This window comes from Perognathus longimembris, chromosome 17 (assembly GCF_023159225.1).
Source record: "Perognathus longimembris pacificus isolate PPM17 chromosome 17, ASM2315922v1, whole genome shotgun sequence".
NCBI classification, from domain to species: domain Eukaryota; kingdom Metazoa; phylum Chordata; class Mammalia; order Rodentia; family Heteromyidae; genus Perognathus; species Perognathus longimembris.
This window is the reverse complement of record NC_063177.1, coordinates 44248143-44274672: the sequence shown is the minus strand read 5'-3', so window position 1 is coordinate 44274672 and position 26530 is coordinate 44248143. Positions and strand designations below refer to the sequence as shown.

The 26530-nt window shown below is 43.4% G+C and overlaps 1 protein-coding gene and 1 long non-coding RNA gene across 2 annotated transcripts; both read right to left on the bottom strand.

The window, feature by feature from the left end:
* Window positions 1–1945: 1945 nt before the first annotated feature.
* On the bottom strand, window positions 1946–25212 carry Dcaf7 (DDB1 and CUL4 associated factor 7). Its single transcript, XM_048365424.1, has 7 exons — window positions 24815–25212; window positions 14021–14179; window positions 13098–13209; window positions 12623–12741; window positions 9626–9835; window positions 7836–7953; window positions 1946–6686 (listed from the first exon to the last, which is right to left on the bottom strand). The coding sequence occupies exons 1-7, from the start codon at window positions 24950–24952 to the stop codon at window positions 6514–6516; spliced, it is 1029 nt and encodes a 342-aa protein (XP_048221381.1). The 5' UTR covers window positions 24953–25212; the 3' UTR covers window positions 1946–6513.
* On the bottom strand, window positions 8731–9612 carry LOC125365393. Its single transcript, XR_007213692.1, has 2 exons — window positions 9439–9612; window positions 8731–9144 (listed from the first exon to the last, which is right to left on the bottom strand). It is a non-coding gene; the product is annotated as an uncharacterized LOC125365393 (long non-coding RNA).
* Window positions 25213–26530: the final 1318 nt, after the last annotated feature.

The window sequence follows — 26530 nt, the reverse complement described above, 5'->3', positions numbered from 1 at the left end:
TCAAGGCTAGCACTCTATCACTTGAGCCACAGCTTGTCTTCTGGCTTTTTTGGTGATTAATTGGATATGAGTGTCTCACAGACTTTCCTGCCCAGTCTGGCTTCGAACTGCAGTCCTCAGATCTCAGCCTTCTAAGTAGCTAGGTTTACAGGTGTAAGCTACCAGCACCTGGCCTAGTAGTATTACTTTTTACAGTTTAAACAAACTTGTTGAGTTAATGTCACAGAGACCATGTCCCAGGGGGATAATGGGGTGTCTCACCAAACAAATGGAAAGATGGTTCTTGTAGGATGACAGGAAAGGGTGGAGATTCCATGAAATTTAAGTGAATCAGGCTCAAAAGAACACAAACCTATATGAAAAACATTGACATAGGCCCTGGACCACAAAGAAGACCCAGAAGATCAGTTTCCTCAGGAAGTACAGATTAAGGTAAATATGAAGTGTGTTTAGGAACCCATTTGGAAATGCTGTACCTGGTTAACACAGGACTTCTGTCAGCGACAACTCCTAGCAAGGCTCTAAGTCTTCATTCTCATGGATAAAATTTCAAACAGCTAATGGTGACAGTCAATGAGGTTCACGGATAAAATTTCAAACAGCTAATGGTGACAGTCAATGAGGTTCACGGATAAAATTTCAAACAGCTAATGGTGACAGTCTATGAAGTTAGGGAACTAAGCTTCTCAGTAAGTAAAAAAATACAGCAGTTGGAAAAAGAAAGGGTAGTTTATGCTTTGGAGAAAAACATTCATGTTAACTTAGTAGTTGGCTCTTTACTCTCTCCCTTCTTCCCGCTTCCCTTCTCTCCTTACCTCCCAGTCCTCCCTGTGCATGCTAGGCAGCGGCTCTGCTACAGAGCCACTCCAGCTCCTATCTATGTCTGTTTATTTACGATAAATGGCAGGGAAGAATTTTCCTTCCTCAGTTGCAGTCAGTATTTACTGTCTCAAGATAAATTCACAGGTAACGGAACCATCTCTAGAAATCTAGTTGCCAAGACTATCAAAATCACTTCATAGTGAGCTTTGGAGGCAAATGACTGGTGAAAGGTACCATTCTATTAAGACTCAAAATGTGTTTCCCAGTACTAATTAATCTCAATGACATATTGGCTATTATTATAGATTGGCTCTTTTTACAGATTGCTCATCTATTTGCTGGAATGGAAATTGGAGAAATTGGAAAAATAATCACTTTATCCCCTTTTGCAGGGCATATAGGAAGACATTTCTTGACTTTCATTGCACTTATGTTGGAACTATATGAGGCTTGACAGATATCAGCAAAAGTAAGCCATTTCTGGGCCTATCCTGAAAAACAAATATATCCTGGGCCAAAGTGATCTATCTAGAGGCCAGGTTTTCTAGATGAGGTAGCTACGAGGTAGAGGAGGATTGATTTATCACCAAAAGATATGTAAACAAAAAGATGAACTTTTAACAAAGTACAAGACTCTCCCCAGTCTGGCTCTAGCCGCATTTCCCACCATTCTTCATATACAACCATTCATTTGTTAAATCTCTGTATAGGACCGTGCTTTTTTTTTTTTTTGTCTCTACAGATTTGCATATGTTTTCTCTGCCTTAAGTGGCATTCCCTATTCCTAGAAAACTCCTACTCAGCTTCTGAAAGTCAGGAGGCATCCTATCTGTAATTTTCATGACCTTTCCTGAGTCCCATCTTGGCAGTGTGTTTGAACACAGTTCTGTTACTGCACAATACTCCCAAACACTTGTTTATGTGGGCGTCTCCTACAGTGCGGGCACTTACAGAGTAGGTACTTCATGTTTGTGCTGACTGAAAAATGAGTGTGATCATATAGGGACAGAAGTGATGTGTTGGGCTGTAACATGGGCTGTGGCACAGTCTAAACCCCTTGCCAGTCTCTGAAACATGACCCCAGATGCAAACTGGAAAGAAATGAGTTCATCACAAGAGGAAATTCAATCTATACATGTTCAAGTTTTATTACAAAGTATAATGGGCAGAAAATACGGTACTTCTTATACAGGAGGCTGAAACAGAATAAAAGGGTGATCATTAGGTTTAATATACTTAGGAAAGAAGCAAAGTCACAGAAAGAACGCTCCACTTTCAGTGCCTTGAAATAGCTTTCAGTGGAGAGTCCTCAGCATGGTTTCACAGCACAGTGTTAAATTTTTATTACAAGCCCTGTGTACAATCAATCTTGTGAAAATGATATTTATAAAAGAAAAATGGATACAGTACAGTTCTGTAAGGTAAGGGGTAGTTTCCTCTCCACCTGACCAGGGGGTGCCACAAAACCTATAGGATAGAGTCAAAGTTTAAATATATAACAAGAAAGTAAGTTCAGACACATGACGCTAAAGGGCACAGAAATGGATTGGTTAGAGCTTAACATTTTGGAGAATGAGAAGTCTCCATTTCCTACACAGAAGTTTATACAGTCATGCTACAAATTCACACTCAAGAGAGGGAGGTGAGGGAAAGTCACAACAGAGGGGTCATAAAATACACAGGAATCAACGCAAGTGATTCATACTCGACTAAAGTGATTCAAAGCTTTAGCTCAACAATTTTTATAACACATCGTATGCCACAACAACCCAAGGTGAGACCATGTTTTTAAACAGTAGATTTCACAAGTTCCTCTTCCCTGGGTTGTCCCAAAGGTAGGCGCTCAGCCATTTTCCAGCTGTCACACATACTGTCAACATCTTTCTTCTGGATTCAAACTTCCTTTAGCTTTTTTCTTTCTGGTTTGACATTCAAGTCCAAGCCTCTTTGGGAAGGCACCTGCATGTTTCCATATGTAAAAAATGATATCCAGAAAGTAGCTGGGCCCTGACTCATCCCATATGACCATACATTTGACTTTGACCATTAGCAGCAATAACAATGTGGGAGGAGGAGAGGGTGCAGGAGGGGAGGTGAGCAAGGCTCTGCAACACAAGATACTCTCAGCAGCTGCCCAGCCAGGGCAGAGAAGACCCTCAGAAAACCTGGCCTAGGGTTTCATAGTGACTTTTCTCAGTTCAGCCCTCTTCCCAGAAAACTCAAGCTAACTACCAAGATTGACTCTCGTTCCTTGTCCTGGAGTGCATACAGTGAAGGGTAAAGTATGCTTGGGGGCTTCTACTTCAACAGTTCCCTACCCCAAGCCAGCAGTCAAAGGAGCTGCTACATGCTCCAAATGAGGAAGGAGGGGCAGTTCTGGACTGCCCTTTCACGGCTGGTACATGTTGGGACTTCCAAAACTCCTTATAACCTAGAAATTTGGGGCCTCGGCTACAGAGGGACAAAGTTCTACAGAAGAAAGGTAAGGGAAAAGAGAAAAAAAAAGGACAGGACAAGGTCTGCATGATTGTCTGCCACCATTAAACACATCTACAACCAAGAAGAACCATAGTTGGGAAGAGTCACAAGACAACCAACACTGGCAGGATTTTGCCATGTCATCACTATGGCTGCCTTATTGAGGGAAAGAGCTCCTTCTGCCAGGCTCTCCTCATATCCATTATTCAGTGCCACCCACTGATGCCTGATTAGTGGAAGGCTAACAAGTGTTACCCCACAACCATGTGACAGTCGCAGGGTTTTCTTCCCTAAGACCCTCACTGTATCTCGTCTTTTGATCCAAGGAAACACCAATGACTCAACCACAACTTTTAATCTCTTCTTATATATTTAGCCATTAGGTGTAATAAAACATGGTGGGGATTCTGATTTTTTTTTTTCTCTTCTTCCTAAATCTAAGTCAGTTCTCCAGTAGCTGATCTGGCTTATGAAAGTTCTCACCCACTAACCAGATCTTGTCTGTCTTTAAGTGCTAACCTTGTAGGCTAGCTTCTCCTCGCAAAGACAGGGCTCTAAAATCCTAAGTGGGGTCCTCAAGTCTATCAATGCCTCATTCATTCACCCACTTAACCTTCTGCTAGTAGAGACCCAAGAAAGCACAGGCAGTAGGTCTGCAGCTCAGCAAGCTGAGAGCAAGTCAAAGCATCAGCAAAGCTGTCTAGAGCCACAGGTGTGTTTATGTGGCCCTTATGATAAAGTAGACAGACACAGGAAGAGAGCAGAAGACCAGGAGACCTTGGCTAGTCTCACTGGCTGTCAAGAGTGAGAACTGGAACAACTTTATAAACAGACTTGCCTTTGAAGTGACTAGATTTGTGCCTGCTGGCACATAGCTATATCCTGAGACTACAGAAATCCCCTCCTCAGCAACAGGGCACCTGCCTGTGCTATAAAGGGGAAAGGAGAGAGCTGGGACCTAAAGGTGCCAGCAACTACAGATGTACGTGTGTTTGCCCAGGGAGGCAGGAGAGTCTTGCTTGGGTCCTAGGTGGGGTACAGAGGACCTAAGGAAGGTTAATGTCTACAAGCCCATAAGGCAAGGAAGAGAGCAACACAAGTGTTTGGTTTCCAAAGTAAGTAACTACCCCATCTATATCTATTCTATAATCATTGATTTAAAAAATTATTGAGTTCTAGCTGACTAATCTCTTTGCCATTGAGACCATGTTAAAGTTCACTGGGAACTCAGTGACGCCAAGTCCTCACCAGCATGATCAGCCCTGTGGGTCCTCTGACTTCCACTGCAGACCTCCTTCACAGGAGGAACTGAAGACCTCCAAGGCAGAAGATACCACTCAGACTTGCAATTCTTGAGAAGACAGGTGGAACCAAGAACTACACAGTGTCTCCAGATGATGTACTGAAAACTGGGTGGGAAATGCAGGCGGGTCAAACTCAAGGAAGACAGCCAGCCAAAGCAAATCAGAATGATGAAGTAAGGAGGCCAAAGGGAAATGCCTAAGAAAGCCTTTCCTTTGGGACAAGTGCTTGTGTAATAAAACAAGCTATTAACTTTTGGCATAGAACTACATCACTACAGACAGGGAAGACTCACCCAGAAAGAGTTTAAGGGTATAGAAGGAGGAAGTGAACCTTAATTCTTGAGTAGGTGAGAGCCTAAGTGGACTAAACCCATCAGCCTTGAGGGCCTGCTGCTCTCCTCATTTCAGATGAGCAACTTGGAGGGTCTAAAAAGCCTTTAGGCACTTGGCAAAACATGATGAGCCAGGCAAACCCTCCCCAGAACATGTTCCAAATTCTGCCAGCTCCAGGAATGCATTAAATTAGAATCACACACAAGCCCCTCTGTGGAACCCACTCATCTAACGGAAACAGACACCAGCAGCCTGTAAGTCAACATAGCCAACTGCAGCTTTCAAGTCCAATACTGCTCAAAAATCCAAAAAACAAACTAGGGTCGGGGCAGGTTTCACAGGTATGGGTGGAGGCTTGGCTGGCCGATCCCAGGGCCTATGACTCTTTTGTAGATATTTATTTAGGTGGTCTGAGATAGTCTCAGCGAATTAGTTCAGTCCTTACAAGAACTGCTTATCTCTTGTTCAGAGCTGGAAGCTCTGTCCCTCTGACTCCCTTCACCCAGCACTCAATCCAAAGAGGCATCAATATCCCATCAGGCACAGGAAACTCAATTAACCTAAGTATTGAAGCTCAGCTAAGAGATCATTCTTGCCTATCATTCAAGTCCTAAAATGGAATAGCCTGGAGCTTGTAATGAGAAGATAAAAATACTCTGATACAAGGTACTAGGAAACATACTATAAGCTCTGCTTTTCTGAAATGATTCTCCTCCAGCCCGGGAGTCCAAGTCAGCTGCTTATTCTAGTTCTATCACATGCCCAACAGGTATCAGTGTGGCTGGACAGAACTCCAGGATGTAACAGAAGGCTTCCTGTGAGTGTCCTAGAGCCCAGAAAGATCTTGAGAAGAACCAGGTTGGTGGGTCAATGGACTGCAGAGCACCAGGGCAGTTCAGGACTCCCAGTCACTCAGGCAGTGACTTGGGAAGGTAAACTGCTCTTGGGGTCAAGGGCCCATATCTGCTCTAGGCACTGAGGGAAGAGAAGAAGGTGCAGAGGGAGGACTAGAAAACAAAGAAAAGAAACCAGAAGGAGTAAAATTCTTTTCATTTAAAAAAAATAGCCTGATAGATTAAAAAACAGACAAATGTTCAGATTTGTTTAAAGACACTGATACCAGAGGAAAGACAACTTCAAATTAGTTATTTGTTCCCACTTAAGTGCTAACACAGACATGGACGGGGACAATACATGGATGGCTGCCTTGGGCAGCAGAGAGATAGAAGAGACATCTGGGGCAGATGGCTAGAAACAGAAGCAGTGCTTGTACTGCTCATGAACACAATAGCTGACAAACAAATATATAGAAATGTTTAATTGCAGAAGCAAGGGAGAAAAGGAGAGAAAAATCTTAAAAACTCAGTCCTGGGCTGAGAGGCGCCACATAGCACTGAGTCCATCACAGACATTGAGTGCTAACTGGCCAGGAACTCCTAAAGCAGCTTCTGGAAACAGTGGGTGCAAAGCAATGACAGACATACTGGCCACTGGAAACATGTTCTTCTTACTTGGGGGGTAGGCAGAGGTGGAAAGCACACACACCCCTGCCTGGTGGGGCTAGGCACCACCAACACTACACTCGGAGTATCTCTAAGCAGTTGTTGTAGCAGATGGCGATCCAGTCGGGCTGAGTTGACGCCCACTGCACGTTGTTGATTTCTCCTTCTGCTGTGTAGGCCAAGATAGGGTCCTCAATAGCCCGGGGCATTTGCTGGATGTCCCAGATGAGAGCCTGATGGTCATCCGCTAGGGACGAAGAGAGTCAACAAGGAAGGTTACGACTCAATGGGGATAGCAGCCCCTATATTTGGAGAATGAATCACAGTTTTACAAGGCATTTGCTCACCAAAGCTCCATGAGGGAGATTTATTATAAGTTTTTTGGACAAGGTCTTGATATGAGTGCCAGGCTGGCCTGCAACCTGCAAAGTGGCAGGGTTACAGGCATCTAGTACCACATCCAGGTAAAGCTTCATTTTGTAGATTGAGGAAACAAGAAATTCAGAAATGCTGTGGTACCTGCTCCAAGCCATATAGCTATGCAGCCAGTGACTAGTAAGGTCACCTATTGCCAGGTGCTGGTGTCTGTAATCCTAGCTAGTCAGGTAGCTAAGATCTGAGGATCCTAAATGAAGCCATCCAGGGCAGGAAAATCCATGAGACTCTTACTTTCAATTAATCAAAAGCTGAATGTGCAGCTGTGGGTCAAATGGTAGAGAACTAGCTTGGAGTAAAGAAATTTTAAGGATAGCACCCAGGCCCTGCGTTCAAGCCCCAGGACTGGCACACAAAAAATAAAGGTCGCATATGGAGGTGGGGTAGAGGTGGAAATGATATAGCAAGGAGAAAACATAATTTAACTCTTTATTATACCTCTGTGTTACTTTCTTCTTAAATAATATATTTCTAGAATAAAAGCACTACGATGACCAACATGTTAAATGGTAGTCATTTTGGTCTGAAAAATGAAATGAGAATTACAAGTCATATACTACTGATCTATAAGGCCGTGTGTCCTTCAATAAATGCAGAGCTCTCTAGATTTGTTATAGTGAAAGCTGAAAGGCCCTGAGAAATGTCAATCTTGGCAATCCCAGAGATTTCTGTCACCTCCCAAGAGGAATGCCTCTTCCCACATCTGAGTTCCTTCTGTGAACCTAGATGCTTGAGGGATAGTAGGAGGCACAGGCTTATGTGTGATACAAATTGCATTAGTACAGAGAGAATGCCCTGATATCCACTGAGGGTATAAGATCATCTGGTAATGTGGACTGCTTTAATTTCATAAGTGTAGGGAGGTGTGAAACTTTCTTTAAAGCAGTAAGGATCACATTTCTGAGGAGCCAGGAAGGCAGATTTCATCATTACACGATTGCTCTCTCCTTACAATGCTTACCTGCAGTACAGATGTGGCAGGATGAATGTGGGGCCCAAGCAATGCCATTGACACACGCTCGGTGGTTGTTTAACCTGGCAACAGGTGTGCAAGGAACTCTGACATCCAGAATCACCACCTAAAGAAATACAAGTGAAAGACTCAGGGATTTCAGGGTATGACAGAATTAACCAAAAATATTACACACAAAAGTACTTTTTAAGCCTAACTTCTTCCCTGATGGATTTTCAAAAATAAGAAAATCACAGCAATTAATAGTCTCTGCCTTAAGCAACAGCTTTTAGGTAAGAATTGCTATTGGGCACTAGTAGCTCATGTCTAAAATCCTAGCTACTCAGCAGGCTGAGATCTGAGGATCTCAGTTGCAAGTCAGCTGGGGCAGGAAAGTCTGTAAGACTCTTATCTCCAATTAACCACCAGAAAATCGGAAGTGGCACTGTGGCTCAAAGTGGTAGTGCCTTGAGCGAAAAAGCCAAGGCCCTGAGCTCAAGCCCCAATTATTGACCCCCCACCCTCCCCAAAAAAGGAACTTAAGATTCTCTGTGTCTCAGCTAAGCAGAATGAGAGCCTTACCAAAGCAGAATTTGGAGTATCTGAAGCGCGAGTTTCACCAAAGCAAGCTTAATCAATGTACCTTCTCTACCCACAATTTATCCCTTTTATTAAAACACTATAAAGACTGTTATTTCTACATCTGTTTGCTAAAGGGGGCTAAATCTATCCAGAATACATAATTTGAAGCACTGTTGTTTCTTTTTAACTCAGCCCCATATGCATGAATTACTTGGTTTACTTTTTTTCTTCCTCCCTCCTTCCTTCCCTCCTGTGCTGGAGATCAATCCCAAGGGCTGAACTATATCCTAGCCCCTGCCACTGGTTTATCCTTTCTTTTTGTAGTAGCACTAATATTTGAATTTAAGGCTTTGTACTTGTTAGGTAGGCACTCTACACTTGCCATTTTTTGCTTTCGTCATTCTTCAAATAGGGTTTCCTATTTTTGTCTGGACCATCCTAGACAAAAACCCTCCTGTATAGCTAGGATAAGGGGCACAAGCCACCACTGTGTGGCTTATTGGTTAAGATGGGATCCCACTAACATTTTGCCCAGACTGGCCTTGATCTCCCACTTCCCAGGTATCTGGAATTTACAGGTGTGAATCACTGTGTCCAGTTAGTTTATACTTTAGACAGTGCTTAATTAACTTGGCTTTAACTCCAAAGTTCTTGGCACTAGTGACATTTAGGTATGATAACACTTCACTGGAAGCCATCCTATACATTGTAGAATTAATAGCAGCTTCCCTGGTCTCTCTCTGAAGTGCCAGACACGTGAACCCCATTTTAGAATTAAACCCTGAGCCAATCAGATTTGTACCTGTGTCCTAATCTTGCTTGCACACCTGATTGTTGTAACCTTGTTCTTTGCCTTTATAAGCCCTGTGTAATCACAGCTCGGGGCTTCCTCCTAACCTCCGCTGTGTCGGTGGGTAGGACGAGGCCCGAGTTGCAGCTCGCTTAAATAAAGCCTTGCCTTGCTTTTCCATTTTGGAAATGTCTGAGTCTCGGTGGTCTTTTTGGTGGTGGTCATGCAACTTGGCACAACATCTCTACCTACTAGGTACCAGGAGCACCAACTGCCTCCCCCTGAATTGTGACAACAAAATGTCTCCAGATACTCCCAGAGATCCCAAGTACAAAATGGTCACCAACAGAGCGCCCGTTTTTCTAGATACGCTATGGAGTGTGAAGTGAGATGGCAGAACCGATGTAAGCTTGGGTGGGCTGCTCACCTCCATTCCATCCATGGCCATAGTGGCCAGGTAGTTAGGGTCCTGCTTGTTCCAGCAGAGACGAAGCAGTGGGTGATGCTGTGGGTCTTCATAAATGATAGTACTGTGTTCCAGATGGCGGAGGTCAAACATCCGCACAGAGCCATCAGCGCCCACAGAGGCAAACATGTCCCTGCCACCTCCAGCTCGGCTAAATGCAATATCATAGACCTGTAGGGGAGTAAGATGCTTCAGTGAGATTCAGATCTGCCAACTCTTTTCCCTATAGCTATTTCCAGTTCATTTGAACCCAGCACATGACATCAAAGCAGGTAAGAAAAGCCTAACTGGTATCTAAATACTGGAATTCTAGAGCTTTAACACCAATGGCTTCCCAAAAAGTGGAGATCATTGTTAGAAATACCACCTGGCTTCTTGCCATGTCTTGCTTAACAAGTCTTCTTCCTCCAACTTCTGTAGCAGAACAAAAGGCATATGCTCTGCTGACCAGAAGAGTACAGATAAGTCTGAGCAAGGAACACACACACACACACACACACACACACACACACCCTTTGGTGGCAGCCAGAGCCAGTAACTGCTTTTTGCTCTATTCCAACTCTTAGACTGAGACATTTCCTGTACTTTTGTGGTTTTCACTTTATGCAACCAGGCAGGTCCATGATTACATTATGCTTGAGATCATCAATTAAAGAATGAAATCAGGGCTGGGGATATAGCCTAGTGGCTAGAGTGCTTGCCTTGTATACATGAAGCCCTGGGTTCGATTCCCCAGCACCACATATGTAGAAAACAGCCAGAAGGGGCGCTGTGGCTCAAGTGGCAAAGTGCTAGCCTTGAGCAAAAAGAAGCCAGGGTCAATGCTCAGGCCCTGAGTCCAAGGCCCAGGACTGGCCAAAAAAAAAAAAAAGTGAAATCAGCCCCCCTAAGGCCACTAATAATATCCAAGCTGGTTCTGCTATGAAACTTGGACCTTAGACTCATTTGTAAGGAAAAGGAAATACGATTCAATTTTAAGTTACAGGTTAAGATGTTTGTTTCTCTGTATTCACAAACAAGTTTAGAGCCTTCTCATCCTATAGTACACCCTGTTGTAAGTGAATCAACTTAGGTTGTAAACCACCATTTACTCCATTTACAATTTGCTACAAACTATGTAGTTTCACTAAGGTCTGAGAAAACAACAAACAGCAATCAAGAACTCCAGATAAAAAGAGGGACTAAGAGAAACAGAAAACAAAGCCAGACAAGTAAAGTAAGAGACATAGACAAAAGTGGGGGGGAAAAGCCAAACAAAACTCCCCTTCTATAGTCAAGGATAATATGACAGCTGGCTAAGGGAGATAAGACTTTCTCACTAGGTGATATAGCTCCTGAAGGACACAACCCAATGAGCATCTATTTATATTCAACTTTCTAAATTAATTTTTTCTGGCTGACCATGAAGAAATTTTCTTTTTTTCTTTTGCATTGGTAGTAGACTTGAACTCAGGGCCTCACACTCTCACTCAACTTTCATGCTAAGTTAGAGTTCTACGCTTGAGCTACATTTCACCATGCTTTCTGCTAATAGTTTTGATAGCATCTCGTAAGACTTTCTGCCTGGGCTAGTCTTCAACTTTAATTCTCCAGAGCTTAGTCTCCTGAGTAGCTAGGATTACAGGTGTGAGCCACTGGCACTTGGCTTCTAAGATTATTATGCATTTTTAAAATTAAGCTTACTGTCGTTACATAGGAGATAATTTCATTGTTATATTTCCACACATTTATACTGTAATCCAATCAATTTCACCTCAATATTCTTCCCTTCCAATTCTCTCTCTCTCTCTCTCTCTCTCTCTCTCTCTCTCTCTCACACACACACACACACACACGTTCTAGTACTATGGCTTGAACTCAAGGTCTGGGCACTGCCCCTGAGTTGTTTTTTTGTTTTTTTTTTTTCCTCAAGGCTAGTATTCTACCACTTGAGCCACAGCTCTACTTCTGGCCTTTTGGTGGTTAATTGGAGATAAATCTCACAGTTCAAAGCCAACCCAGGCAGGTAAGTCCATGAGACTCTTATTTCCAATTAAGTACCAAAAAGCTGGAAATGTGGTAGAGCACCAGCCTTAAGTAAAAAAGCTTAAGAACAGCACCCAGGCCCTAAGTTCAATCCCCAGGACACACATACAATCACACAGGACACACACACACACACACACACGGACATGGACACACACACGGACACACACGGACATGGATATACACAGACGGACACACAGACACATACACACACACAGAGAAAAGCTTATTATAAACTACATGCTGGTGACTCACTCATGCCTGTAATTCTAGCTACTCAGGAGTCTGAGATCTGAGAATCATGATTAAGCCAGCCAGGGCAGGAAAGCCCATGAGATTCTTATCTCCAATTAACCACCAAAAAGCCAGAAGTGGAATAGTAGCAAAAGTGATAGAGCACTAACCTAGAATGAAAAAGTTCAGGGACAGTGCCTAGGCCCTAGTTCAAGCCCCAGGACTGTAAGTGCACCAGCCAGCCACCTGTTGCTCATGCTTGAAATCCTAGCTACTCAGGAGGCTGAGACCCAGGGACTGAAGATCCAAGATTCAATCTCCAAATACAACCAGAAAAGGCCAGCTGGAGATGTGGCTCAAGTGTTAAGAGTGTCAAGGAAGCAGCAAGCCAAACAAAGAGTAGGCACTGAGTTCAAACTCTGGGACTAGCAAAAAATAAGTAGAGAAGAGCAGGGCTGGAGGCATGGCTCAGCAGAAGAGTATCTGTCTATCAAGTATGAAGCCCTGAGTTCAAATGGGGAGTAGGGGTAGGGAAGCATTGACAGTGTTATTTTCTGTTGTTTGACACATTATTATTTTCAATTTAGACACATATTATGATATCCTATGCAACCTGCAAAACAGTAACAGAACACCCTAATCCCTCACACATAGGCAAAGACAATACCAGTGGAAAGAAGGAAGAAAAAGCATCTTTACCTCCTTATCATGAGCGATGAGCTGGGTCTTCACATGGCCGGATACAAGATTCACTCGTCCCAACACCTGCCCAGTCTCCAGTCCCCAGATGGTACAAGTTGTGTCAATGCTTGAGGTACCTGTAAAAATCAGGGCAAGTCAGCAGCTGATAGGAGCTAAGTTCTCATGAAAACTTCCTTCCTGCGCCTACACCTCTCTTTGCTGAGCCACAAATACTTCCTGAGTGTATGGAAGGTCAAGTGTTAGGGTCCATACCCCAGAAGCTTATTTTTTAATGGGAGGGATAAGATATACACATGAAAACTCAACACTATATGTGGAATTAATAACCACATTCCATATTTAGTCTATTTCCTATTTGGCCTGTTCTAGGATGGTATGTATATCTTAGGTCCCTGAACAAAAACAGGCCCAATTATATGAGAAAATCTCTTTCCGACTTCAAACAGGAATATACACTTCTTAATTCCCTTACCTAAAAGATAAGGGTCCACTTCGTTCCAGTCAAAGGAGGTCAGGGGGGCACAGAAATCTGAGTTCTTGTTATTATTTAGCAAACATTCCAGCCTGGTTTCTGTTTCACCAACCTAAAGGAACAATAATTTCTTTAAAAAAAAAATTCAGCCAATCTTAATCTTATGCTCACAGAAAGTCTTAAATGCTCCTGTTTAAACACTATCATAGTAATCTAAGACATGTCTGTGCCAGTCCTTGGGCTTGAACTAAGACCGAGGCACTGTCCCTGAGCATTTTTGCTCAAGACAAGGCACTCTACCACTTGAACCACAGCTCCACTTCTGGATTTTTACTAGTTAACTGGAGATAAGAGTCTCAAGTACTTTCCTATCCAGGCTGGCCTTGAACCTTGATCCTCAGAGCTCAGCCTCCTGATTATGATAGGTATGAGCCACTGGCATACATTCTTATCATAAAGACTATAATAAAACCCACCCTAACTTCCCAGGTGAGATTTCTTTCATCTCACTTTGCTTTCTAGGTTTTCATTCCCTGCATCCTTCTAGTGGGGAGGTCTCACCTTGCTATCCATAGAAAGTCAGCACCTTTCTACCAGACCTACACCCCACCCCTGGCTACAGAGTTGCCTCACTGCTAAGCTCAGCTGAGAGAGGGGCTCCCAAGATCCATTTACAATTGTCTTGGCATTTTAACTTAAGAGGTCTCAAGTGTCTCCAACTCCAGTGAGAGCAGTTCATGTCATGGTTTCCAGGGCTATCTCCTCCCAGCAGCAAGACTTCAGGACATCTTGGCTAGATTTGCTAGAAAATAGCTTCACTTGTTTCTCCCCTGCTGCCACTGGTTGCTGCTAACCATCTGCTCTCGGTGAGTCCACACTAACAAGCTGACCCTGATGAAGCCGCTAATGGAGCACCTGCTTACCCTCCACACACGGAGATAGTCACCACTTGTCGCCAGTAGGTCTGGATAGACACCTTTTGTGTCAGGGATCCACATGAGCTTTGTGGTGGGGTACGGATGGTCAAAGGTGTTTCGGCAAATAAATTCCGAACTCTCCTCATCTAATCCAACAAGCTGAACCTGCAACACAGCAAAGTTGAATGGCATAAGTGTTTGATTTTCCTTTTCTTTTTGCAGGTCCTTGGTTTTGCATTTTGGGCCTGGGTGCTGTCCCAGGGCTCCTTTTGTTCAAGGGCAGCACTCTACCACTTGAGCCACAGAGCCACTTCCAGCTTTTTCCATGACTAAATGGAGATAAGAGTCTCACAGACTTTCCTGCCTGGGCTGGCTTTGAGCCGCAATCCTCGTTTCTCAGTTTCCTGAGTAGCTAGGATTATAGGTGTAAACCACCAGCACCTGGCCAAGCATTTGATTTCTTTTTTCTTTTTTTTTTTTTTGGCCAGTCCTGGAGCTTGGACTCAGGGTCTGAGCACTGTCCCTGGCTTCTTTTTGCTCAAGGCTAGCACTCTGCCACTTGAGCCACAGCGCTACTTCTGGCCGTTTTCTATATATGTGGTGCTGGGGAATCGAACCGAGGGCTTCATGTATACGAGACAAGCACTCTTAGCACTAGGCCATATTCCCAGCCCCTTGATTTCTTAACTAGCATTAAAAAAAAAAAAAAGTATGATCCCCAGTCAGTGATAGAAGTCTTGGGGGCTGGGAATATGGCCTAGTGGCAAGAGTGCTTGCCTCGTAAACATGAAGCCCTGGGTTCGAATCCTCAGCACCACATATAGAGAAAATGGCCAGAAGTGGCGCTGTGGCTCAAGTGGCAGAGTAGCTAGCCTTGAGCAAAAAGAAGCCAGGGACAGTGCTCAGGCCCTGAGTGCAAGCTCCAGAACTGGCAAAAAAAAAAAAAAAAAAAAGAAAGAAAAAAGTCTTGATGCCATTCTACATTGAACTACAGAGTCAAAGTGTACTGTAAGTGACAAAGCCTCAAACCCAACAATCCCACATCAGATAAGAAGCCCATGTACGACTGAGTCACACTCAATTCTGCAAAGGATAGAAAAAGAAAGGGACAAGGTCTGAATACAAATTCTTTGACTCAGAAGAAACCTGCATACCATGTAACTCCATTACCTGCCTAAAGTATCTGAACACATGAAGGAGGTGGTTTTAGTTGTCACAATGAATTGAACTGCTGTGGGGATTTCGTGCTCAGGAAGACAGGAATATCAAGGACCTAGTGCTGTCCCCTTTATAACAAACTAACATCCCACCTACAAAGCCAACAGTGCACAATTCTCATCCTCCACCCAACCCCAATACTGGCTTACAGAGTCACACACAGTGTGTTAAATGAGCGTTCAAGAACCCAAACCACTGTGGGGTGTTTGGGTTTTTTTTTCCCACTGTGACTGGCAAAAAGCAGTGACCACTGACAAGTCACATTTGATGTGACAAGTCACACACTTGATTTTCTAACACACACTTTTTCTAAAGGCAATTTTGGCCTACAAAACCACAGATCAATGGCTACTTGGACTACAGGTGGACAGTTATCTGTTGAAGAACCTGAGAGAAACTTAGGGGTTGATAGAAATGCTACCTTAATTATTATGAGTTACACAATTGTGTATGTTGGCCAAAACACATTAAGTTGTATACTTCAGTGAATTTTGTTGTGTGCCACTATACCTAGCATTGTTTGGAGGAAAAGTGAGGAGATAACAATCAGAAGTTGGGTACCAGTGGCTCACGCCTATAATCCTTGTTACTCGAGAAGCTAAGATCTGAGGATTGAGGTTTGAAGCCAGCCTAAATAGACAAATCTGAGAAAGTCTTATCTCAATTAACCAGCAAAAAGCCAGAAGTAGAGGTGTGGCTCAAGTTGTAGAATGCCAGCTGTGAGTGATAGTAGGAGGCTGGAGTTCAAACCCCAGTACCCTCACACTTACATATAAGACCCATCAGAAAGGCAAGAAATTCTGATCTCTGTGGTTAGTGCTTTTCCTCTTATTATGGATCTTTACCCCAAATCCTCATTCCATCTTCCAATTGGAAGCTCATAACAAATGCAGGGTGACATTTCCCAGTGGGCCAGATTGAGCTTGACAATATGAGTTTGACAAAGATGGTAATTAATGGTGGACCACACTATTGGAAGTTTTCCTGGCCTAGTAATCTTTCTGGGCTTATTGATACTATCTGGTGACTCATACTGCCTCAGGGAAGCACTGACATTACTGTCCTGTTTTTTCACTCAAACTACGCCACACCTGTAATCCTAGCTACTCAAAAGGCTGAGATGTGAGGATCCGGATTCAAAGCCAGCCCAGGCAGGAAAGCCTGTGAGACTCTTACCTCTAACCACCAGAAACAGGAAGTGGCGCTGTGGCTCAAAGTGGCAGAGCATTAGCCTTGAGCAAAGGAGCTCAGGGAGAATACCCAGACTGCGCGTTCAAGTCCCACAACAACAATAAAAACTGGACCTGTTGGACCTATGCCTTACTTCTAGTATAGTCTATAGCAATGGTTCTAAATCTGGCTTTTTTTCTTTCTTTTTGTTTTGTTTTTTGGGTTGGCCAGGGGCTTAAACTCAGGGCCTGGGTGCTGTCCCTGAGCTATTTTTTGCTCAAGGTTAATGTCACTTTGAGCTACAGTTCTACTTCCAGTATTTTAGCAGTTCCTTGGAGACAAGAGTCTTATAATTTTCCTGCCAGTGTTAGCTTCAAACCTTGATCCTCAGATCTCAGCTTCCTGACTAGCTAGAATTACAGGCGCAAGCCACCAGCAACCTGCTAACCTCTACTTCCTTTTTGCTCTTGCACTGTGTGTTAAGGTATTGTTTTGTCGGTCACAGTCCCAAGAATGGAATCTCTATATTAAAAGGTATTACATCTTAGTTTGTTTCTGAGGTGCAGGGATTCGAACCAGGCCACAAGCATGTTAGGCAAGTGCTCTCCAACTAAGCTATATCCCCAGCCATAAATTTTAAGGAAAAGTTCCAGAGAGGAGTTGGGGATATGGCCTAGTGGCAAGAGCACTTACCTCATATACATGAAGCCTTGGGTTCAATTCCCCATGCACCACATATATAGAAAACGGTCACAAGTGGCGCTGTGGCTCAAGAGGTAGAATGCTAGCCTTGAGCAAAAAGAAGCCAGGGACAGTGGTGCTCAGGCCCTGAGTCAAAGGCCCAGGACTGGCAAAAAAAAAAAAAAAAGGAAAAGTTCCAGAGATTTATTCTAACATAGTAGCTTAAAGAAACTTAAAGTGTGCTTGGAATTCCTCAGAGTATGCATAATTCTATTCTATATCGTTTTTCTACATCCAAAATGGGTAAAAGACTTCAAGAGGTGACCTCAGGACATATGCTATTCAGAAGGATGCCAGATAAAAACTTGTGTATTTAAAAAAATAAATGTAAATGTTTTTTATACAAGAGATCAGCAGACTGTACATTTCAAACCTGAAATCAATTTGTTTCCAAAATTGGTTGTTATTTTTTTCCAACAGCTCAACCTTATGCTACGTAGATGAGACAGATGTTCTGTCTGAACTTGTGTTTTGCCACCAACGAAACACTGCCAGCTTTTCGGATCCCAACTGCCAACCAAATATTGAGAGGAGTAACAATTGCAGACTGTTGCTCAATCTTTTGTTCAGATACTCAGACACTTAAATTTAATGATAAAAGAGAATAAAAGTTCTTTGGATATTCATGTAATACAGAGTAAAATGACACAGTAAAGTGTACCATTAATTCCGCCCTCTATTCTATTTATTGATTCTGATTCTACTTGATGACAAAGTTCTATCCTGACAAATGACTTCTTGTATATGCATGCCTTTGTGTGTGTGGGGGGTATGATGGATTTTTAAAAATTATTTTATTGTTATTATAAAGGTTATATTCCTTTCATACAGTGTCTTCTGTTCCCTTGCTCACTCCCAATCCTCCCTCCCATCTCCACCCACACACACTGTCAGCCTTGAGCTCCATTGCTACACTTTTTCACCCTGGTATGGTAGATTAAAAAACAAACAACGGTGGGCTGGGGATATAGCCTAGTGGCAAGAGTGCCTGCCTCGGATACACGAGGCCCTAGGTTCGATTCCCCAGCACCACATATACAGAAAACGGCCAGAAGCGGCGCTGTGGCTCAAGTGGCGGAGTGCTAGCCTTGAGCTGGAAGAAGCCAGGGACAGTGCTCAGGCCCGGAGTCCAAGACCCAGGACTGGCCAAAAAACAAACAAACAACAGATTCAGTCCATAAAATTGATTTCACAACTTGCTTCTAACTAGGTGTCTTAGAACATTTTTTCCTATGTCAATACAAATATTGCTACCTTATTCTTCTGTAGCAGATTATGTAAGTTCACCATAACTTAACTACTCATAGTTATTTTGGTTATTTCCCATTGCTCTGCTACCAAACAGCACCACAGTGAATATCCTTACTCATTTATCCATGTACATATGTGCCAAAGATTTTATTAGATAGATTCCTGGAAGTGTAATTGTTGTAACACATTCTCTAAAAGATTGCTATTCATATTATTAAGAGTGTAAGGATGCCAATTCATTTTCTCATACCTTTGAAACACTAAAAATAATCCGTTATTTACACTTTTGCTAATCTGATGAATATGGGCATCTTACTACCACTTTACTCTTGAGGCTGAGCATTTTACTGACTGTTTTTGAGTGACAATAACTGGTAATATCTGAGTGTAGAAGATGGACCCAAGTACAAGCACTAGAAAAGCTCTAAGTATGTCGTGTCATGTCACTTAGTGTTCTCAACACCAGCATGAGATAGGTACTACTCTCCTACTTTCAGAAAAGCATGCAGAAAAAGGGAAGGTAAATACCTTATCTAATTTAGAGTATCTGCTCAGTTTTCTGAGTTGTCTATCTTTTTTTCCCTCAACTGAAGAACTCATAGAAGGCTACTGTGCCTTTAACTGTCATGTTTCCTTTGTGAAATTAGCCCATAAAACAGAAAACTAGTGCCTATTTGGAAGTAGATCTTTGATTAATTTTCATTTTTTTCCCCACCATTTAAAAATGACTCAGGTTTTCTACTTAAGAAAAGTTTAGTTGGACTCTGCTTTTCCTTAATACTGTTGCACCTAGATTTCCATTTCTATTAAAACTGTTAGGAGCATCTCATTCTCCCCACTCCTACTCTGTATTTCCACTAGGTGCCCAAAAGAAGAATGTATTCTGTCTCCTCCACAGGGGGAAATACTGAGGAGGCCTGCTTTTCCACCCCATGTTTCATTAACTCCATTCATGGGGAAGAACTGCTAAAGTGGCTGGCCAAAGCAGGAGTGGGGCTTGTGGGCGAGACTTCCTTAGTGGGCCTGCTCACTCTCCCATAGACATGCCCAGAGACTTCATTACATTTACTGTGCTCTTACATGGACTGGCAAATCAGTCTTCTCAGAATGCATATGCTAACCCTCCACTCCAGCGTCTCTGAACCTACAAACGGGTGGGGAAGGTCAGGTTGGATCTGTCCTTGAATTAGAGGTTAAAAAAGTCTCAATTAGGCTTCAAGGCCAAAGTGCATTTTCCCCAACTTAGTTTACTAGGGAGCAGTACCATATTAGAGGTGCTTGATTAGTTATTGATAGTGATGCTAGGTTCTCCTTTGACTATTAATTTTTTATTAGCATCAATTACTTGTGTAATGTCTATTATTTGTATGGAATTTCCTTGATAAAAGCTCCCACTGGAAAAGGGAATTAATCAGGTACTAAATCTGTGCCAAACCCCTTACCATTATATTCTTTATAATCTTGCTCACAATATCATATTAGAAGAATAGTCCCACACTTTTCTACAGTCACACACAAGTGTAAAGTTTCCCTTAATTTTTAGAAAAATGGTATCTATTGATCTTATGGATTTAAGAAAATAATGAGCATATACCTCAGGTCAATACAGAGCCAGCTCAATGTACCTAGTTTCTATTACTCACCACTTCTCCAGGGATATACTGTGTTGTCCTATCCCACACTCCCCCGTAGAATGGGGAGATTAGGCCCGGGATTTCATGTCTTGTGAGTAACACTTCCAGCCTTTTTTGTTTCTAGATTATTTTGCAGATAGGAGTGTCCATTCTGCCTGGGAGAACCTTGAGCAACCCTCCCACGGCCTCCTACACAGTTGGAGCCACACTGGTGGGATAATAGCCCTGCACTGCCAATTCCAGCTATTTGGTAACTTTTTGCTTAGGTTGGCCTCAAATCTTGATCACACCTCTGGAGTATCTAGGATTATAGACACTGAGACATCACTCCTGACTGTATTTCATTATATTCATTCTTTTTTGTTATGTATGCTGATCCTGGACCTTGCACTCAGGGATGGATACTGTCCCCGAGATTTTGTGTTCAAGGCTTGAGCTCTACCACTTAAACCATAGTGCCACTTTTGGCACTTCTGGTTAACTGGAGATGATCATTTTTTTTGGCCTGGGGCTTGAACTGTACCACTTGAGCCACAGCACCACTTCTGGCTTTTTCTGTACATGTGGTGCTGAGGAATCAAATCCAAGGCTTCGCACATAGGAGGCAAGCACTCTACCACTAGGCTATATATATTCCCAGCCCTAGAAATGAACCTTAAGAACTTTTTTGCCTGGGCTGGTTTCAAACAGTGATCCTAAGCTCTCAGCCTCCTGACTAGCTAGTATTACTGGCACGAGCCACTGGCACCGGGCTTAGTTTTTTTTTTTTTTTTTTTTTTTTTTTGCCAGTCCTGGGCCTTGAACTCAGGGCCTGAGCACTGTCCCTGGCTTCTTTTTGCTCAAGGCTAGCACTCTGCCACTTGGGCCACAGTGCCACTTCTGGCCATTTTCTATATATGTGGTGCTGGGGAATCAAACCCAGGGCTTCATGTATACGAGGCAAGTACTCTTGCCACTAGGCCATATTCCCAGCCCCAGTTTTTGTTTTTTAATATCAGTATACATTGTTCTTAAAACTCTGGAGACACAAGTGACTAAGAGCACACCTAGGCTTCAGTTTCCATACCTTCCCAAATAATTTGGGTCTGTTTTTCCCAGTCAGCGGATTTCTTTTAACTTTCAATTGGATTTTTTTTTTATTTGATTTATTTATTTTTGTCAGTACCAGGGCCCTGAGTACTTAGGGCACTCACGCTCATAGCTCAACTTTCTTGCTCAAGACTGGTGTTCTACAACTTGAGCCACATGTCCAGACTACCAATTAATTGGAGATGGAGTCTCTGGAGCCTTTCTTGCCTGGGGTTGGCTTTGAAGTTCAATCCTCCAGGTCTCAACCCAAGTAGCATGAGTCACTGGTACCCAGCTGGGTTATCTTTTAAAACTGTATTTTCTGTTGGACACAAGTTCTATTTGCTTACCAAGACAAATTATTAAATTTGTTTTTTTTTAAGGATGAGATCTTACTATATTGCACAGACTGATCTCCATATGGAGATCCTCATTGTCTTGTATTTTTTTAGCATTATTTTTTTCCATATGAACTTTACAGATGCTTAAGTACACTGCCAGCCACTTGTAACACAATCTGTAATGGTTTGTGAACATTATTTCACTGCCTTCTTTCATCAAATGTGGCTAGTCTAAATTCTTTTCCCCTCTTCAGGAGGACTTGATCCTCTTGCCTACATGTCCAAAGCACTCTTCATCAAGATGTAGAAATTTTCCTAGGAAATGTTTCAGAGTCAATGGTTTTGTGCCAGTTTTTCTTGGGCTACATTATGAATTTCATCACTTCAAACTTTTACTTCTAAATTTTTTATATATTTGAGTTTTGAGTTTCATTCCTTTGGTTCTCTTTTTCAGGGACACCAACTATGCCTGTGTTAGAATCTCCTTTTCTACGTCTATAACATTCTTTCCAAATATTCATTTCTAGTTCTTTTTTGTTTGTCCTCCCTCTACTCCTATCATCCTTTTGGGTGTTTCAACATTTTGAACTTATCTTTATTCTGTCTTAAAATGGCTTTAATTCTGTGCTAATTTTAGTCTTCTATTATTTTCCTGTGCTCTACCAATTCTATTTTCTCATCATTATGCTTTATTTTACCTACTCTCCTATATGTATGCTTGGAATACTTATTTTCCCAGGCTATTTGGATTTACTGTTTTGCAAAACTGCTTTTCTAATGTGCTACTCTACTTACTGTGTGTTTCCACTTTCCCCCTCCTGTCTTACAGTATCTTTTTTAAAAAAAATTGCTACAGTACTGGTCCTGCTGAATGAGGGAGGCTCTTTCTAGATATCTGTTCCTGTGGGAAAGAGGTTCCCGTGGGAAACAGTCTAGCGCCTTTGTCCATTTTTCAAGTGAGAAAACACATGAAGCCTTTCCATTTCCTCTGCCAAAAGATAAGGTACTCCCAGTGATGCTCACGATCCAACCTCTATCTGTCTCATCTTCTAGAAGAGGTGGCACATCTATATATTTTCTTACACAGCTAAGCTCCCTTCTTACATGAGGTGTCAATCACAGTCTGAGGAAGCTCCTGCTGCAACCTGTGCATCCTCTTCTTACTGTCCCAAAGGACTGTTTTGTCCATCAAAGTCCTGTTTGGGAGAATTGCAGCTCTTTTGAGTTTGCAGGCTGAAGCCCCAGCTTTGTGCTAAGGTAACTATCTTTCCATCCTTCTTTACATAGTGTGAGAGCATAAAGGAAAATTAAATCTGATTTTTGTCATCGTATTGTTGACATTTTGGCCTTTTTCCACAGAAGTCCCTGTCCTTCTGCTACCATTGGGCCACAACACTTTCCCAGCACTTTGAAACACAGCCTCAACAGAAGAAAGGCTGTGAAACAGGGCTATTTTTACATGTATTATTCATTCACTGATTTCCTTTTTCTTTCTGAGGTCTAGGATGTCTTCAAACTTGGTGATTCTCCTGATTAAAGCTTCCTGCATGCCTATAAGCATGCGCCATTAATTTTCTTAGAACTGGCAAATGACATTCATATTTTCACTAACCTTGAACTGAAACTTAGCATTTCCTTAATTACAGAGGCAGCCACATACAGCATTATGAGGATCTGTGTGTGACTCTGTCATCAAGACAAATCAGCTTTTTTTTTTCCATATCACATAGGTGTTAGACATCTTGAAATGCTGCTTATTCCCATCACTACTTCAAAACTAACATAATTAAATTGGATGGTGTTAATAAGTTAAAGCTACATTTTCATGGAATGCATACAAAGGAGGTTCTTGAGCTCTGACTTACAGATAAGTAGAGGCACAAAAATACTTGCAAGATTGATGTCCTGGAAAACCAAACTCGGTTGGTTTAACACTAATTATTCCACTGATTATACCAACAGCCTATTGGTGTTTCTTCTCTCTTAGAACTGGGACTACTGCCAACCCAGTGGCCATGAAAGAACTTAAAAACATCGATTTATCTGGAAAGACTCCAACTCCTCTATATTTTACTTCTTCCCCACCCCCCCCACATGCATCCCTAAATGATAGCTCCTTGGTCTTAATCTTACTAACAGTGTCCACAACCTCAGGACCTTGAACTCTATTCCTACTTCTGCTATGGGAGAAACAGGTACCAGAGCAAATAAGTAAAGATATATCTTGCTTGGAGAAGGGTGGATCAGCTGGCATGGGATTTGTTTGTAAATTGTTTATATATGTGAAATGTCTGGGCAATAAGAGTCCATCCTCTCCATCCATCTGTCAAAGGGGTACAAAGAAGTCAGAAGCAGCTGTGTTTCCAAAACATTACTAATTTAAAATGTTCGAATGTTTTTTATTGGGCCTCCACGTGTAAAACAGAACCCCTTCCCTATATCAAACTGTGGGGTTAACTGGCCCATCCAACATCTCACAGCTAGTCATGGACTGGGTTTAAATACCATTAGCCAAAGCTTTTAAATGTTCTCTGACCACTATCATTCACAACTTTTCCTCTAACAGGACAAAAGGAAGACATTAAGAGAGAAAGCAAAGAAAATTCTCCCACAACTTTCAAAACTACATTTACTCTACACTACCAGCTAAAAGGCTTACCCCTTTCTACCAGTGCTTGGATGAAAGATTCTCAAATGGGTAAGATATCCGGGGGGGATTTACACCTCAAAGTTGTAAAACCCCATGAAAACAGCCAAGAAAAGATTAGGCCCAAAGTCATCTTTCCTCATTTAGAAACAATGGCAGGATCGTGCCACAGGCCAAGATGTCCACGAACAAATTGCTTTGGAGAGGAGGGACGTCAGACAGCAACAGCAATGACCAATCCTGGTAGCAGGGCTCAGTATCCACGGCCGAGCATGGTGGTGGGGGTGGGGTGGGGGTGGGGGTGGACAACGAAACCCGTGCAATGAACAGCACTAACCTCTTGTGACCAAGAGTGCACGATCATCAATCCTCCCACCAACAGCGCAGAAGCTGAATTTTCCTTCACAGCCCCCCGCCCCCACCCTCACCCCCCCCCCCCCAACTCCCACCTAAGCACTGCGACAAGACATGGGGGAGGGAGGGAAGGGGAACAGGCAAGATAGACGGCGTGAGCTTCGAGACCCGCGACCACTAACGAAAGACCTGTCTGCCTCAGGCAAATCATAACCCCGTGCCTCAGTTTCCCCACCGCAGAGAAACGCTGTCAGGACTACAGGGGGCAGTGGGTGGAACCACACACAGAGGACCCGCTCCGTGGCGGCATAGGGTTCCGGGTGTTCCCCGGCACTCGCTCCCGGGCAGCTCCGTTCGGAGCCCCTGTCCGGCCCACCTTGTTGTTGTACTCCTCCACGAAGCTGCCCAGCGCCAGGCGGAAGCGTTTGTCGGGCCGCACGCTCCAGTTCATGGCGTAGACGGTCCAGGGCGCTTCATACTTGTAAATCTCCTTCCGTTTGCCGTGCAGGGACATGGTGGCAGCTGGGCCGCGGAGCTGGCGAGAGCTGCAGCGGGCTGGGCGCGAATCAGGCGGGGAGCCGGGCCTGGGACCCAGGAGTCGGCAGGGAGGAGGAGTGGGGGGGTGGGGGCGGGCAAGCACGGCCTAGCCCGCAAGTGGGGCCTCAGCAACAAACGACGTCCTCGGGGCCCGACCCCCAGTTTCAAACCAGCTTGGGCACCGACAACAACCACCTTCCGTTTGGAATGCCGCCCCGCCCTCCTGGAACGGAAGCCACGAGATCCCTGCAGCAACGCCGGCCGTTGGCTGCTGGATCCGTCCTTTGGAAACTGTTCCTTTCTCTCATTGGTTATTGAGGCCATAGCAACCCAAATCTCTTCATTATTGGTCTGCATGTTTGTCATTCCAACTACTCGTCCCGCCTAGCTCTTGGAGGCAGGCGCTTTCGAAGGTCCGGAAGGTCATTGGCTAGCTAAGATGTCAATCAGGCTGATAACGGCGCAGTGCGGGTGAATGGGGGCGTGGGTGGCTGAGTGACGAGCGTGGCGGGCAGCTGCTGGCCAAGTTCTAGGCCAAGTCTCTTCGGAAGAGTCAGGCGTCTTCTGTGGCCTGTACTTTCTTCCCTTTGCTACTGCTATTTTGAGCGGCCTCTCTACCTTGGTAGCCAGTCCCAGGCTAGCCAGGGCTGCAGCCCAGTAAGACTCCGACTGTTTCAAAATAACAACAAACACAAAACAACAACAAAAACTCTGCCTTGATGGAGGACCTACTGCATTTGCCGTCCTAAGCCCAGTGGCCCAGGAAATCCCAGGATTGCGCTCTGCCAGGGCCGCAAGGACAAACAGGCCCAGAGGCGCAGGGGTGCACTGGGCTGGGGGATAGCTGGACTCACTGCAGTCCTGCAGATTCTAGAAAATGCTCCAGAATTCTAGGGTTGATAGCTAGTGGATAGGGACAAGAGCAGCTTGGCTTTGGGTCAGTTCCTATCCTGTTCCTCCCTGTCATGGGGGAATCCCAAAGCAAGTGTGAAGCTAACCCTGAATTCAGCCTCTGTGCTGGAAGTATGAAAATGGAGGAAAGCCCCAGCTTAAGGGAACATCGTTATAAACTTGGTGCTTTTTACTTCTTTGCTCTTAATAAAATTGAGGGCTTGTAGTGAATTATTACATGATATAATTGAATCAAAATTTTAACGATATGATTTTAACAAAAATGTTTCCTCTGCACTCACTTGTTTTTTAAAATAGAAAGAAAAGAGACATCACAAGAAATGTGCTCACTGCCTTAGTATGTAACTGTACCCCTTTTGCACAACACTTTGTCAACAAAATTTAATTAACAAAAGTTAAAAAGACAAAAAAATAGAAAGAAAATAGGTTCAAAACTCATGATCTTCTACCGCTTGAACCATAGCACCACTTCTGGTTTTCTGGTGGTTAATTGGAAATAAGAGTCTCACAGACTTTCCTGCCCAGTTGGCTTTGGACCCCAATCCTCAGATCTCAACCTCCTGAGTAGCTAGGATTACAGACATGAGCCACCAGCACCTGGCTTGGAAAGTTCTTTCTCTGCTACTGATCCCACGTCTCTAGC

Bases quoted from the DNA above. Each gene is read 5' to 3' on its own strand.
- Dcaf7 (XM_048365424.1), bottom strand. From the start codon at position 24,952: ATGTCCCTGCACGGCAAACGGAAGGAGATTTACAAGTATGAAGCGCCC. The intron at 9,836-12,622 runs GTAAAGATGCTT...ACTCCCCTACAG, and splicing joins TCATCGCTCATGATAAGGAG to GTCTATGATATTGCATTTAG. The intron at 7,954-9,625 runs GTGAGCAGCCCA...GTATTTCTTTAG, and splicing joins TGGCCATGGATGGAATGGAG to GTGGTGATTCTGGATGTCAG.